Genomic DNA, 12574 nt, shown 5'->3' with positions numbered 1-12574 from the left:
ATATATATATATATATATATATATATATATATATATATATATATATATAAATATACATATCCATACATACATACACACACATATATACATACATACATACATACATACATACATACATACATACATACATACATACATACATACATATATATATATATATATATATATATATATATACACACACACACACATACACTGACATATAAAAGGATATAAAGTATACTATATAAAATTTCAACTGCCTGACTTTTTTTATTTTGTCGCAAAATGTAACTATATTATCTTCCAGCTCTAATATGCTAAATGGGACTATAATGCATGAAGATGTTAAGATCTTATAAACATTAACAGCATGATTTTCTGAAAAGTGCTACACAAAGTTTCTGTCATAAGATGCATTCCACAGTGTTGCACACAGTTATTTGGTTTCTATTTTCGCCATATATAGATAGTCCTGACCACAGTGAAATCACATTGGTTCAAAATGCCACTTAAAAGTCAACATGAAACTCACTGGAATGATACTGCTGTCCGAGTCTCTATCCTTCACTTCCACGTTGCCCAGGTGCAAAATCGAAGCCAGAATCCGAAACAAGCCCATCTGATAGGACTCATTTACACCTGAAGAGAGACATCAACAAATGAACAATAGAAAAACATAAGCACAAAATCAATCAGTCTAATAAGCTATGTAGAAACTGTATAACTCTGAAACCTACTTGAACTGCCTTCATTTCATGTCTCGACTGAATCCAACAGTGCTTGGAGTTAATGTTGCTAAGCTATTACAATGATATAAAAAATACTAACAAAATAATTGGCTAGTCAATTTAAAAAAAGAACAATTTTATTGATACTTTTGACACTGAATGAAAAACATTTACTCGTTTATAACCCACGTTTCTCTGAGCTTGCACCACAATGTAATCTGTGACTGCCCAGTCCACTATCAGGGGCGTCATGCACCTAGTTTTCAAAGATTCTGAGTCATGATAGTCAAGTGGTAAATTATTAGAGTATGCATAGTGGCTGGGTTCAAATCCTGATATAATATCAATTTTACTTTGAAACCAGCAAAACTGCAACTGATCTCGACTGCCAGTGATCTCTCTGCAATTTCATGAATGGAAAACAGGGGTTAGACAGAAAAAAACCCAACCCCAAGTAGGGCTGCACGATGTGTCGTTTAAGCATCGATATCGCGATGTACGAATCCACGATGGTTACATCGCAGGATGTGCGATGTAGGCTGTCGTAGTTGATCCGTTATTCATTAACCGTACGGGCCAGCTGTTCCCAGGCCCTTGACGAATGTGATTCGCGGATTAATTGCACAGCTTAACCATCATAGAGTGAAAGTTTATCATTTGCATGTGTTTTTAAGTCCTGTCAGTTTAACAGGGAGCATATAAGAACGAGCAGAGAGAGAGAGAGAGAGAGAGAGAGCGAGAGAGTCCCGGCCGCGCGCTCACCTTCACCGTCTTCAAACAACACGAGCGCTGTCTTGCTGTCTCTCCCTCGCGCACATTAATCAAAATAAATTGACACGATGGTGTCGAACAAAAGAAAAAAAAAAACTATCCAGTGATGAAATGTTTTCTGTGTTGTCAAATCTTGTGCGATATCCTAAACTGCTGAGATAATTACAAAACGCGTACACGTCCGATTCGCGAACTAATGATTCCTTTGAACCGATTCAATTTAATGAATGGTTTAAACAACTGACCTGTCCAACACAGAACTCACGAGACGTCTGAATTGGTGTATAAAAAAAATCTGTAACACTTTACAATAATGTTCTATTTATTAAACTATTTAACTACATTAGTTAACATTTACTATTATTAAACTGCACTTCTACAACATTGTTAATTTCAACATTTAGGCTATAGCCTACATTATTGAAATCAAAAGTTGTACAGTATTTGTTAACATAGTTAATGCACTGTGAAGTAACATTACCAAACAATGAACAGCTTTGTTTTTATAAACTAAGATAAACAAAGATTAATAAATATAGTAACAAAAGTATTGCTCATGGTAAGTTCATGTTAGTTAATATGTTAACAATTCAAACCATATCCTAAAGTTACAAACAAATAATTTACTCTAATTTAAATAATACTCTGATGTTTAAATCATTTAAAATGAGAATGTAAGTGTGCTCACCCCATTTTTGTTTGTAAGAAAAAATTAGATTAGATTTCATATCGCAATATATATCGCAGAAAAATAAAATATCGCAATGTAATTTTTTCCCAATATCGTGCAGCCCTAACCCCAAGTAAAAATAACTAGTTTTCACTGAAATATTACATATTTTTGATATATGAACCGAAGCAAGAACATACATTATTAACTCTTTATTAAAAACTATTCGGTGTTGTGTTGTCAAATTAATAGTTTGAAAATTTTGGACAGAATCCCCCAACCACCAACGCACAAAAACTCCTGGTTCTAGGCTTCAAAGCAGTGAATTTCACAAAAAGGTGACACCTTGGGGGCAATAATAATACTTAAAAAAAAAAAAGTATTTTAAAAGTTACAATCAAAATCCATTGGCTCAAAAATCTGAGGGAGCACATGCATATCATAATAAAAAAATTACAATATAGCGCTTTTGGTGTACAGTAGTACATAGTAAAGCTCTATATAAAAGTCTCATTCATTAATTTATTCACTCAATCACTCACACATAATCTGCGATTTAGTTCCTCTATCACATCTCAACAACATGAGAAATGATTGAACTTTCAGTCTGACCTAGCAGTGTGAAGGCGTTCTTTGTGGTCGACATCTCCTTGGCATCATCTATTCCATCTATCACTGGGTTCCTGCCCTGTTTGGTGTAGTGAAAATTATCAGCCTTCCCTGTGGAGAAAGAAACACATGCACAAACTTTTATTATATCCCTCAAATAAAAAATTATTGTACCACCTAAAAAAAAAATAAGCAGCAGTAGACATTCTGAAGGATCTACCCCACGGCTGGGTTATCATCAAACCCATATGTTGATGTAAAATAATCAACCTTATGAACCAATCATTTCTTATGTTAGATATGTTAAAATCAAGGAGATAATAGAGTTCAAATAAAGAGACAAACTGCAGCATGTATCAAACTAATTTGGCTCAAACATATGTACGGTAAAGTGATTTCTGTGCAGGGGCTCAAATGAATTACTGAATCTATTTTCTAATTTGACGGTTATTTGAAATGTACCATCTGAACGTCCTGATTAACCAAAATGAACTGGACATTTAACCTGAAGAAGAGGTCAGCGTGAGTAAAAATATGTTCAATCAGTTTGCTGGGCTCTAACCTAATATGATTCCCAAATGAGTTGGTTCCTTTTAGTGAATCAAAATCACAACTTACAACTGCATCATGTTGTAAAAAGGACTCATCAAGCGTAGCGTTAGTTCTGGCAGGTCACGTCAGTCAAGCTCGCATCAGCTGACTCTCAGCTGATCCACGTCTACCTATAGGAATGCGATGCCTATCACAGCATCCCTACATAAAAGGTCCATTCAGTATTATCAGCAGCTTTATTGCATTGCTCAGGAGCTAATTACCCTCCTCCATCCCCAGCTCCTCCCCTCATCCAGTCAGGACTTGGCCTTCTGATATTCCTCTACGAATCAGACTTATTTTTCTTGAATTGCTGTACATTAAATTATTGAACATTAATGATATCTGCAATACTGCACTCCCTGCTCATACACATGCTAGGATGCATGGATGGGCAGGGAGTTCTTGCCCAGAGCAGAACCATACGCCAATCCAAACAATATGCTATTTGTCAATTATCTTTGACGATAATGGTCCTGACAGAACTGAGAGTTAAATCAGTGTAGTTACTGACTGGCTGGTTCATATGACAATGTATTTGGTTAAATATCAAGCATTCATTCGGACACACTGTGCTCATCAAAAGAGCTTTAATTATCCAGGAAACTCCCCAACCATTAATAAATAGAAACTCTGTCATTAGTACTACACAGATTTGCATTAATAAAAACTATTCTCTTATTCACAGACACAGACCCTAAAATACAATACTTTCTTCACAGATTTAACGAACGATACACTGTTGCTTGGCAACAGAGACCTTATTGAGAGATTCACGCACACACACACACTCTCACATTAACGGGGCGTCAGCTGAGCAGGAAGTCAGCTGAGTAGGCAAACAGCAGGAGACAGAGCACAGAGCCAGCAGTGTGTGTGTGTGTGTGTGTGTGTGTGTGTGTGTGTGTGTGTGTGTGTGTGTGTGTGTGTGTTTCAGAGCAAGTGGGTGAAGCAAACAGAGATGATAGGGAGAGGTGTGTGTGGAACCAAACTACAGTAGCTCCAGTATTAATATGCGGCTGTGTTTGTGTGTGTGTGTGTGTGTGTGTGTGTATTTAGACCTGCACAGCCCGCCTCTCAGTAGGACATCTCTGATAGCCGCTCTCCATGCTGTGTCAACACGAACACACTCTAATCAGACACGTTAGCCACAAACGCACATTCACCTATTTAAATAGGGACATGCCTTTCACTTTTTAATTATGCATAATTATTTCCAGAGACTTCATAATTTTTTATATAAAATTGATTATAAGTACTATAGACTAACCCTATATACATTTTTAAATTTTTTAATTATAGCAGTCTTGGTAAAGAGATACGGTCGCTTTATATGATGAACAGATGTAATTTAGGCATGTATTTACATCTAAACAATGATCAACAACACACATCTAGAGCATTACACATGGTAAATATGGAAGCTCAAACGTACGTGCATGATACACAAGAACCGGTGACACGCACAAGCGTCTGTGTTTACCCTACTATGTGATGCTCTCTTTGTGATGCTCTCTTCGGCTCCACAATTTGGTTGATTGTGGTTTGATGGTTACGGGATACTATATTAGAGTGGATGGACAAATAAATAATGTTTGTATGTTTATTTTGTTTTTACAACCAGTGAATCCTCTGAGGTTTTTCGATTTAAGTGATCCATGGTCAATTTTTATTGTTGATTGTGACAACAAACTTCCAGCTTCACGCTATAGACAGTCAAAAATGTGTACAGAAACAGTATGGTTAGGAAGGTGGCTTTTTTTGCACTCTTTATATATTCTTTCTCTACATATAATTCTCTTTTAATATTAAAAACATATTTTTAAAACAAGTTTAACTGTGTAGCTATAATACTTATAAACATATAAGGACCCACCTCCCAAAAATTCCATTACAGCTAAAATACTCCCATGAATGAGTAATCCTAATCTGAATAATATTATCATAAAGAATTTCTCCTCTTGAATGAAATATGCTGGGTTATTTTGGCTCACCGAGTTTCAGGACTTTAAATTCCGGGAGGTGAGCAGATGCACAGAGCTGATAGAAGATATGATAATTCCTCTCCTCATCCGCCTGGAGAACAAGGAACGCAAGAAAAACAAAAATAGCATATAAGATTATTTAAGATCAACAGTTGGTTCCATCTGCAGTATTTTATTGCGTCACAAGAAACAGAATTTGTAGGACTTAGAAAAACAGATGTTCAAAACTAATCCATTACTGCTCATGAAGCTGCATGTACTCACTTAAAGTGGCACTATTATGCTTTTTCAAATATAACCTTTCATGCAGTGAGTAATGTAGCCATTTGTGAATGTGAAAGGTCTGCAAAGTTTCAAAGACCAAAGTGCACGACAAATAAAGTTATTGTCTCCTAAAAGAAAGAATCGATTCTGAACTGCCAAAATGAGTCATCAGCAACTCCAACCTATGGTCTTCATTGGCTGCCCGCGAGCAACGTCTACTTTGACCTGTCCTCAAACACTAGTTGTAGCTGAGGCCTGGAAGAGTTTGGTTTGTGTTGTTGACGTGTCGAGAAGATGCTGTTTTCAGCGAATCCACTCTGCATGCGCTTCAAAAGGATGCCGACTCGCTTTGGAATTGATACAGTAAAACTGACGCCATCGTTTCAGGTCGTATCACTGTGAATATTCAGTGCTCACTGAAATTCAGGTAATGGCTGTTTAGTTTCTGTCATGCACGCAGTAAGTGGTAGACCAATCACAACAGCCTGGGCCATCTGACCAATCAGAGCAGAGTAGGTTCTCGGAAAGGAGGGGTTTAGAAAGACTGAATATTCGAACGAACCGTTTTCAGACATGTATAGTATGAGAAAATCAAAGTGTTTTTTTAACTTTGATGCATGTAAACCTATAGTAGATGTCTCCAAAACAAAATTAGGAACCTTTCATACAGTATATGATCATAAAGTATGTTAATTATGAAGTGTGTCGGTGTTGACTGTGGCATTCACGCTTCAAAAGGATGATAATAAACCTGACTTGTGAGCTTAATGTTCATGCTATCAGATCTATTTATGAATCGATATTCAGAGCTTTCAATTAGCACTAAGTAAACCAAATATCCATGAGCAAAATCACATTTCACTTTGGTTTTGAATTATATCTGTGATATTAAGGACAGAATATGGATGGACAGAAACTCAATATATCATGCTAAATTTGTGATGACTACTGAACCATTATTTGAATGAGCTGCCCCTAAACACGTGGTAGGTCCCAGTAAATGTGAACTCTTCCTGTCTAAGTGGGAAGTACTGTACCTGGCCAGAATAAGCTGTGGACAGCTGTGGATTAACTGTACCACAGGGGCCAGTTTGCATAACTTAAGACTGTCAAGCAGTTAATTAGGGCTAATCAGTCTTACTAGACAAATCTACGTTTTTATGTAACCGACTTAAAGTTATGAACAGTCTTGAAGAAAAATTTTTTAGATGACTAAATTGTAAAACTAGTCTAAGCATTTTATGCAATCGGCCACAGACATCACTATGGTGATGGTGATTCGAGACCGAACATTCTTAAAGGGATAGTTCACCCAAAAATGAGAATTGGCATTAATTACTCATCCTCATGTCGTTCCAAACCCGAAAGACTTCTGTTCATCTTCCGAACATAAATCAAGATTTTTTTTATGAAATCTGAGAGCTTTTTGGCAGGATACAGTTATAAAGAGATTGTAAAACAAATCCATATGGATCGAGCAGTTTAGTCTAAATTTTCTGAAGAGACTCGATTGCTTTATATCAGGGGTGGGCAAACTTTTTGGCTCAAGGGCCACACTGGGTTTTAAAAATTTGACAGAGGGCCGGCCCAGTAGCAGATTATGAAGCACGATCTCATGAAAGTGCGTATCTATACCACAAATTTTATTTCTCGTGCCATTTATATGGCAAAAATGTTTTTTTTTTTTTTTTTTGGCGTGCATGCTACACACTGTAAACCCCTTGGTTAGGATTAGGGGTGTGGAGTGCGTGCCTATTACACGCCATAAAGTGCATATCATATGCACACGAAAACATATTATGCACTACAAATACAATTCGTGGTATTCGCACTTTCATAAGCAAACAGACAACGACAACAGATACATTTTTTTATGCTAGATATCCCCCATTTAGCATGTTTTGATGTTAATTTTTAAAGATGTTAGATAATTATAGCCTATACTTTTTAAATATTGTTTATCCTTATTATTATTTAATGGCCTAACAGTAAATTAGAAACAAAACATCTGCAAGTGTACACTTAGAAGAGTAAAAATTACAGGTTACGTTAATTCAACTTTATTAAAACTGAATGGCAATTTGCACTTCCAAAAGTCATACATTTGTGGAAATAAACGAATATACAAATTTATTTTAAGAATAATAAAATAAAACATAAAAGGCAAAGGGAGATCAGAACATTTAATGAAAAAAAAAAAAAAAGGGTTCTGTACATGGCAGACAGGGGAGCGTAGTCGAAAGCCGGACGATAAAGGTCGGTAAACGGAATCGGGCAGGATACATCCACAAATCCAGAGGAGCAAAGAAACTAAATAGCAGACAAATCAAAGGAAAAACTAAGGTGTGCAAGCGGTTACCAAACATTTTTTTTCTCATTGAGTTTCCAAAAAAGGAAAAAACATTAACGTGCAACAAGTCTATGCGCTCAAGTTGCTGTCTGTTTGGTTTCCATGGTGACGCGTCATTGCTTGTTACGTGACACACCGCAGCCACAACAGCGCTGAATGAATGATGATCTGCTTTTATGTCATTTTTCCTTTTTTACATTTGTTTGCTATGGCATGCAATATCTGATATTCCGATTGTCAAATATATGCAACGCATATATATATATAACGCAAAGTATTGCAAGAAAAAAGGCAAAATTAATGCGATCTTAAGACAATTTTTTTAAATACTCGGCGGGCCGGATTAAACAGCCTAACGGGCCGCATGTGGCCCGCGGGCCGTAGTTTGCCCACCCCTGCTTTATATGATGAACAGATTGAATTTAGGCTTTTCACATATAAACATTGATCAGCGAACAAACAAAAGCTAAACCGAACCTGCTTGACGTCCGAGAACAAACCTCTTGTGAAGCTCAAACATGCTGCGTAACACACGAGAATGAACCTCATTGGCTCTCGCACAACAAGCGAACATGCTTGAGCTTCCGTTAGCCACAAATGAATAAGTTTAAATGAATAAGTGAATAAAAGCCTTTGACTGAATAAAAGCCTAAATTCAATATGTTTATCATATAAAGCGACTGAGTCTCTTCAAAAATTTTGGACTAAACCACTCAATTCATATGGATTAGTTTTACAATCTCTTTATGAACTTTTTGAAGCGTCAAAGTGGTAGTTGCGTAGCTGTCAATGGAGGGACAGAAAGCGCTCAGATTTTATGAAAAATATCTTCATTTGTTTTCCGAAGATGAACAAAAGTCTCACAGGTTTGGAACGACATGAAGGTGAGTAATTAATGAGAGACTTTTCATTTTTGGGTGAACTATCCTTTAAATAATATTCTTTGTAACTGCTATTTTGTTCTTATATTCTAAATTGAGAATAAAGTTAAGAATAATTTCTTTCTTAAGAGTAATTTAATAACTAATATAAATCAATAACTCTCCATTAAATGCAATCTGCGTTTTTGTCCCACCAAACTAGACCATCAATATATGAAAACTTATGGGGAAAATAAAATATGCCTTTTTTTTCCCCATTAGATTATAATTTGAATTACTGGGGCAATGATCAAAAGAAATCTGTAGACAAATATCCCTTTTTAAATAAAAATCTGTTTACCACCTACTACAGTTGATAACACAACGTTAATTGTGCCAGGCAAAAAGCTCTGACTAATATATACCTATCAAAACCTAATTTATCTAGAAATAAGGAGCGTTAATGCTGAAAAGAAGGGTAATTATTTAAATTAAATACACGCATGACACAATACCAGCACAGATTGCAGGTGGTTAGTGAATAAGACGCAGGTTTTTGTGATGAAATACCACACACAAAAACGGTGCAACCCATTACTGTCACAGTAATGCATGTTAAGCATGAACAAGCTTGCAAAATACCATTAAATTTACATACTTGCATAGAGTACATTTCTGGTCAAACACTGCATCTGACAATCACACATACTTAACTCATCTGGAATTCCCCTAAGCACAACAGCAGTCTCTGTGAGTATATTATATAACACTGAACAGACATGTTTAACTCCATTATCCTCATTCCTGTCCAGCTTTAATCATTCTGAGCTTCCCAGAAGGAGAAAAGGCCTATGAATTCCAAACATGTTTCTCACACCTGGGCCAGATTGAGTCAATTATGTAGGCCTGATCAATTTTGGGGCCAATAATACTGTTGCAACCTTGAATGACAGACTTTATCGAATTTTATCTTTTAGATGTGGGCAAGCGAAAGACTAAAACTATGGCTGTGTCTGAAATCGTTCCCTTTACCCTTACATGGTGCACTATTTGATCATGATGCATCACTTTTAACACAGACACTAAAAAGTAAAATAAATAAATTTGATTCAACAATCAATTCATTAATTAAATGTATTTAATAATCAACACACAAAACCGTGTTGTATATAAAAATCTAAAATTGCACAATAGATTTTTTTTATGATATATTAATTCAATGAAATTTAAATATTTTGATATTTAGTTTATCCATGTTGTGTGCACAATATAGACGCTGAAACAGTCCAAACTCGCCATCGGAAAAGCAACACTTAAACGTCACCGTATCAGTCTATGATTTCCGCCCAAACCTCAAAAAAAAAAAAAAAATTCTGCTAAATATTATCAGTTGCAGAAATGTTGGTGCATCACTATGGGGACAGCCATTTGTAGTGGTGTCCGAAAACCAGTGGACTAGTGAACTCATTCATCCCATAATCTCCAGCACACTCAGTGTCTGAATTCGCTCGCTTGTTTTCATTCATTCAGTGTACCCTATTAGTGGAGTAATGTAGTGAATAATTAATAAGGGGTATAGGGGATGATTTCAGATACAGCCTATATTTGCTCAAAGAACAGCTTTCTTTTAAAACCTAGTGAGCTGCCTTGTTGTCTACTGTTTACATAGGCAGCTACCTTGCAAGGCAGCATCCATAGGTGACCCTTCATAACCATTAAAAAACATTCCTCACTTAAAGCTCAACAAAGACTCGACTCACAATTTATTCCAAATAATTGTGAAATTAGCATCTTAGCTAACAATATTATGTGATACTCTAATAAGCATACAAAGCCCTCAGCACATAGAAATATTAAAACACTCCATCTTAAATTTGATTTTTAACTGTATTTATCAATACTTTTTAGCACTGTCTGACATAATATTTTAAATGACATTTTTCTCGCTTTATCCGCGATTTTGGAATTAATTGTTTAGCTAATCGCAGTACATTCTGGAATTTGGCCAGATAAAGGTATCGAAGAAGGCAGCATAATATTAGCTTATAGCTCACTAGGGCTTGGAGTCCTGAAAGCGCAGAAAGACATAGGAGCCTTCAAGAAATGAAAATCGTACTGTGAATTAAATCCCTGAGGTAACTGAGAGGAGCTAAAATTAGATCTGCCATAAGCAGGAAGTGCGGTGTGCTTCAGAGGGAGTGGCGGCTGCTCCTGTCTGTGTACACTGTCTTAGGCCATTCTTCAGAGCAGTTTCAATTTAGTTATAGCACAAAATACACATGAATGAACACCAGAAGGAATGTTGAAAGATCCAGTACAGCTTACTGAAATGTATCATGTCTCATGTAATCGCTCAATTAGTGTTTCAACCGTGGAAAGGTGTCGATGAAACAGCTTGTAAACAAATATGTCACTTAACATTACATTTACCTCAGAAAAGCCATTCAATGTCTATAGCTGGATAGTTGGTTGGAAAAATGAACTCTAGAAAGGAGTATTTTGCTAAATATGTGCAATATAACATATTTTTTATATTTTTACATGTTCTTTAATATCGAATGTATGTTTGAATCCCTTCGTCAAGTTTTTATGACAGCCACCGTTTAAGTATTTATATTTCAAAAAACAAAGTGGAGTAATAAAGTTGTTATTATGATAAAAACTGCATTATGTGCAATTTAAACATTTGTATACAAATCAGTTGTTAATTTTAACCTTTAATATTATAGTAATGTTGGAAAACAGCATGACTCGTATGTCCCCATCTATTCATGCAAATGTAAAAAATCAAGTTGAGTATCTGATATGTCTGGGATACACACTTCTTTTTTACACAATAAAAACCATTAGAAAGACTCAAAAGCGCACAAACAGAGTTAATCTCTGGATCACTAAGTGTTTGATAACATCTGGTGGTAATTCTGAAATACAGCAGGCTTTTAGTTTAAGACTCCAAAGAAGAAACCACACATTCATTCAGTATTCCAAAGGAAAAAAAAAAAATTGGCATGGAAAATCACATATGAGGGCAATGAGAGAAATCAACATTTCCATCTGAGAGGCACAGATTTCCATGCTCTTTCCACTACCATCTAGATTGATTTTTAAACATTCATATAATCATACCTTTGTTAAACGGATTTGTTTTGCTTCAGTTAAGTTCTGGGATGACCATGGAACTCTTTTAGAGTATAAAGCCTTTATTATTTCATGGCTACACACAAAACAAAACTTCCCTGCGCATTTTGGCACATGCAAAAATGTGACTGATTCAGAAATCACAGCCATCACTACATCGACATTTGACCACCCAGATTTTTACATACTTTATATCTATATACTGTTTAATTCCATATTTTATGCCAAAGGCACTATTATGGCGCGTTTCCACCGAGCGGTACGGTACGGTACGGTACGGGTCGGTACCCTTTTATTTGCGTTTCCACTGCCAAAAGTTGAGAATGGTACCAAAAAGCCGAACCGTACCGTACCACTTTTTGGGTACCCTTCCGTTGGGGTACCTAGCACAGTGGTACGGTACTAAAAGGTGGAGCTAGACTCACTGCAGGACGTTGATTGGTTGACAGAGAATCGTCACTTGCGCGTGCTACGAGGGGAATGACAACATAAGAAGCGCCATTTTTTATATACAGTTTAATATAATACTACTGTTACTGTGTCACGAAATGTAATTTTAAGAGTTTTTCAGGCGAGAATGTAGTTGTTTAAAGCTCAAATCTGTGGTTTATTTATAAAGATGATTT

General features: G+C 36.0%; 1 protein-coding gene across 4 annotated transcripts in view; it reads right to left on the bottom strand.

Moving 5' to 3' along the window:
- myo5aa (myosin VAa) overlaps window positions 1–12574 on the bottom strand; it is a 91810-nt gene that overhangs the window by 51618 nt on the left and 27618 nt on the right. For all 4 annotated transcript variants that reach the window (XM_079874733.1, XM_079874731.1, XM_079874732.1 and 1 more), the window contains exons 7-9: window positions 5346–5427; window positions 2764–2871; window positions 515–621 (exon numbers count right to left, since the gene is read on the bottom strand). In XM_079874733.1, coding sequence (XP_079730859.1) covers window positions 515–621; window positions 2764–2871; window positions 5346–5427 — 297 coding nt within the window. The remainder of the gene's footprint in view (window positions 1–514; window positions 622–2763; window positions 2872–5345; window positions 5428–12574) is intronic.

Source organism: Squalius cephalus (assembly GCF_949319135.1).
Source record: "Squalius cephalus genome assembly, chromosome: 6".
In the NCBI taxonomy this organism is placed as follows: domain Eukaryota; kingdom Metazoa; phylum Chordata; class Actinopteri; order Cypriniformes; family Leuciscidae; genus Squalius; species Squalius cephalus.
This window is presented reverse-complemented; position numbering and strand designations above follow the sequence as displayed.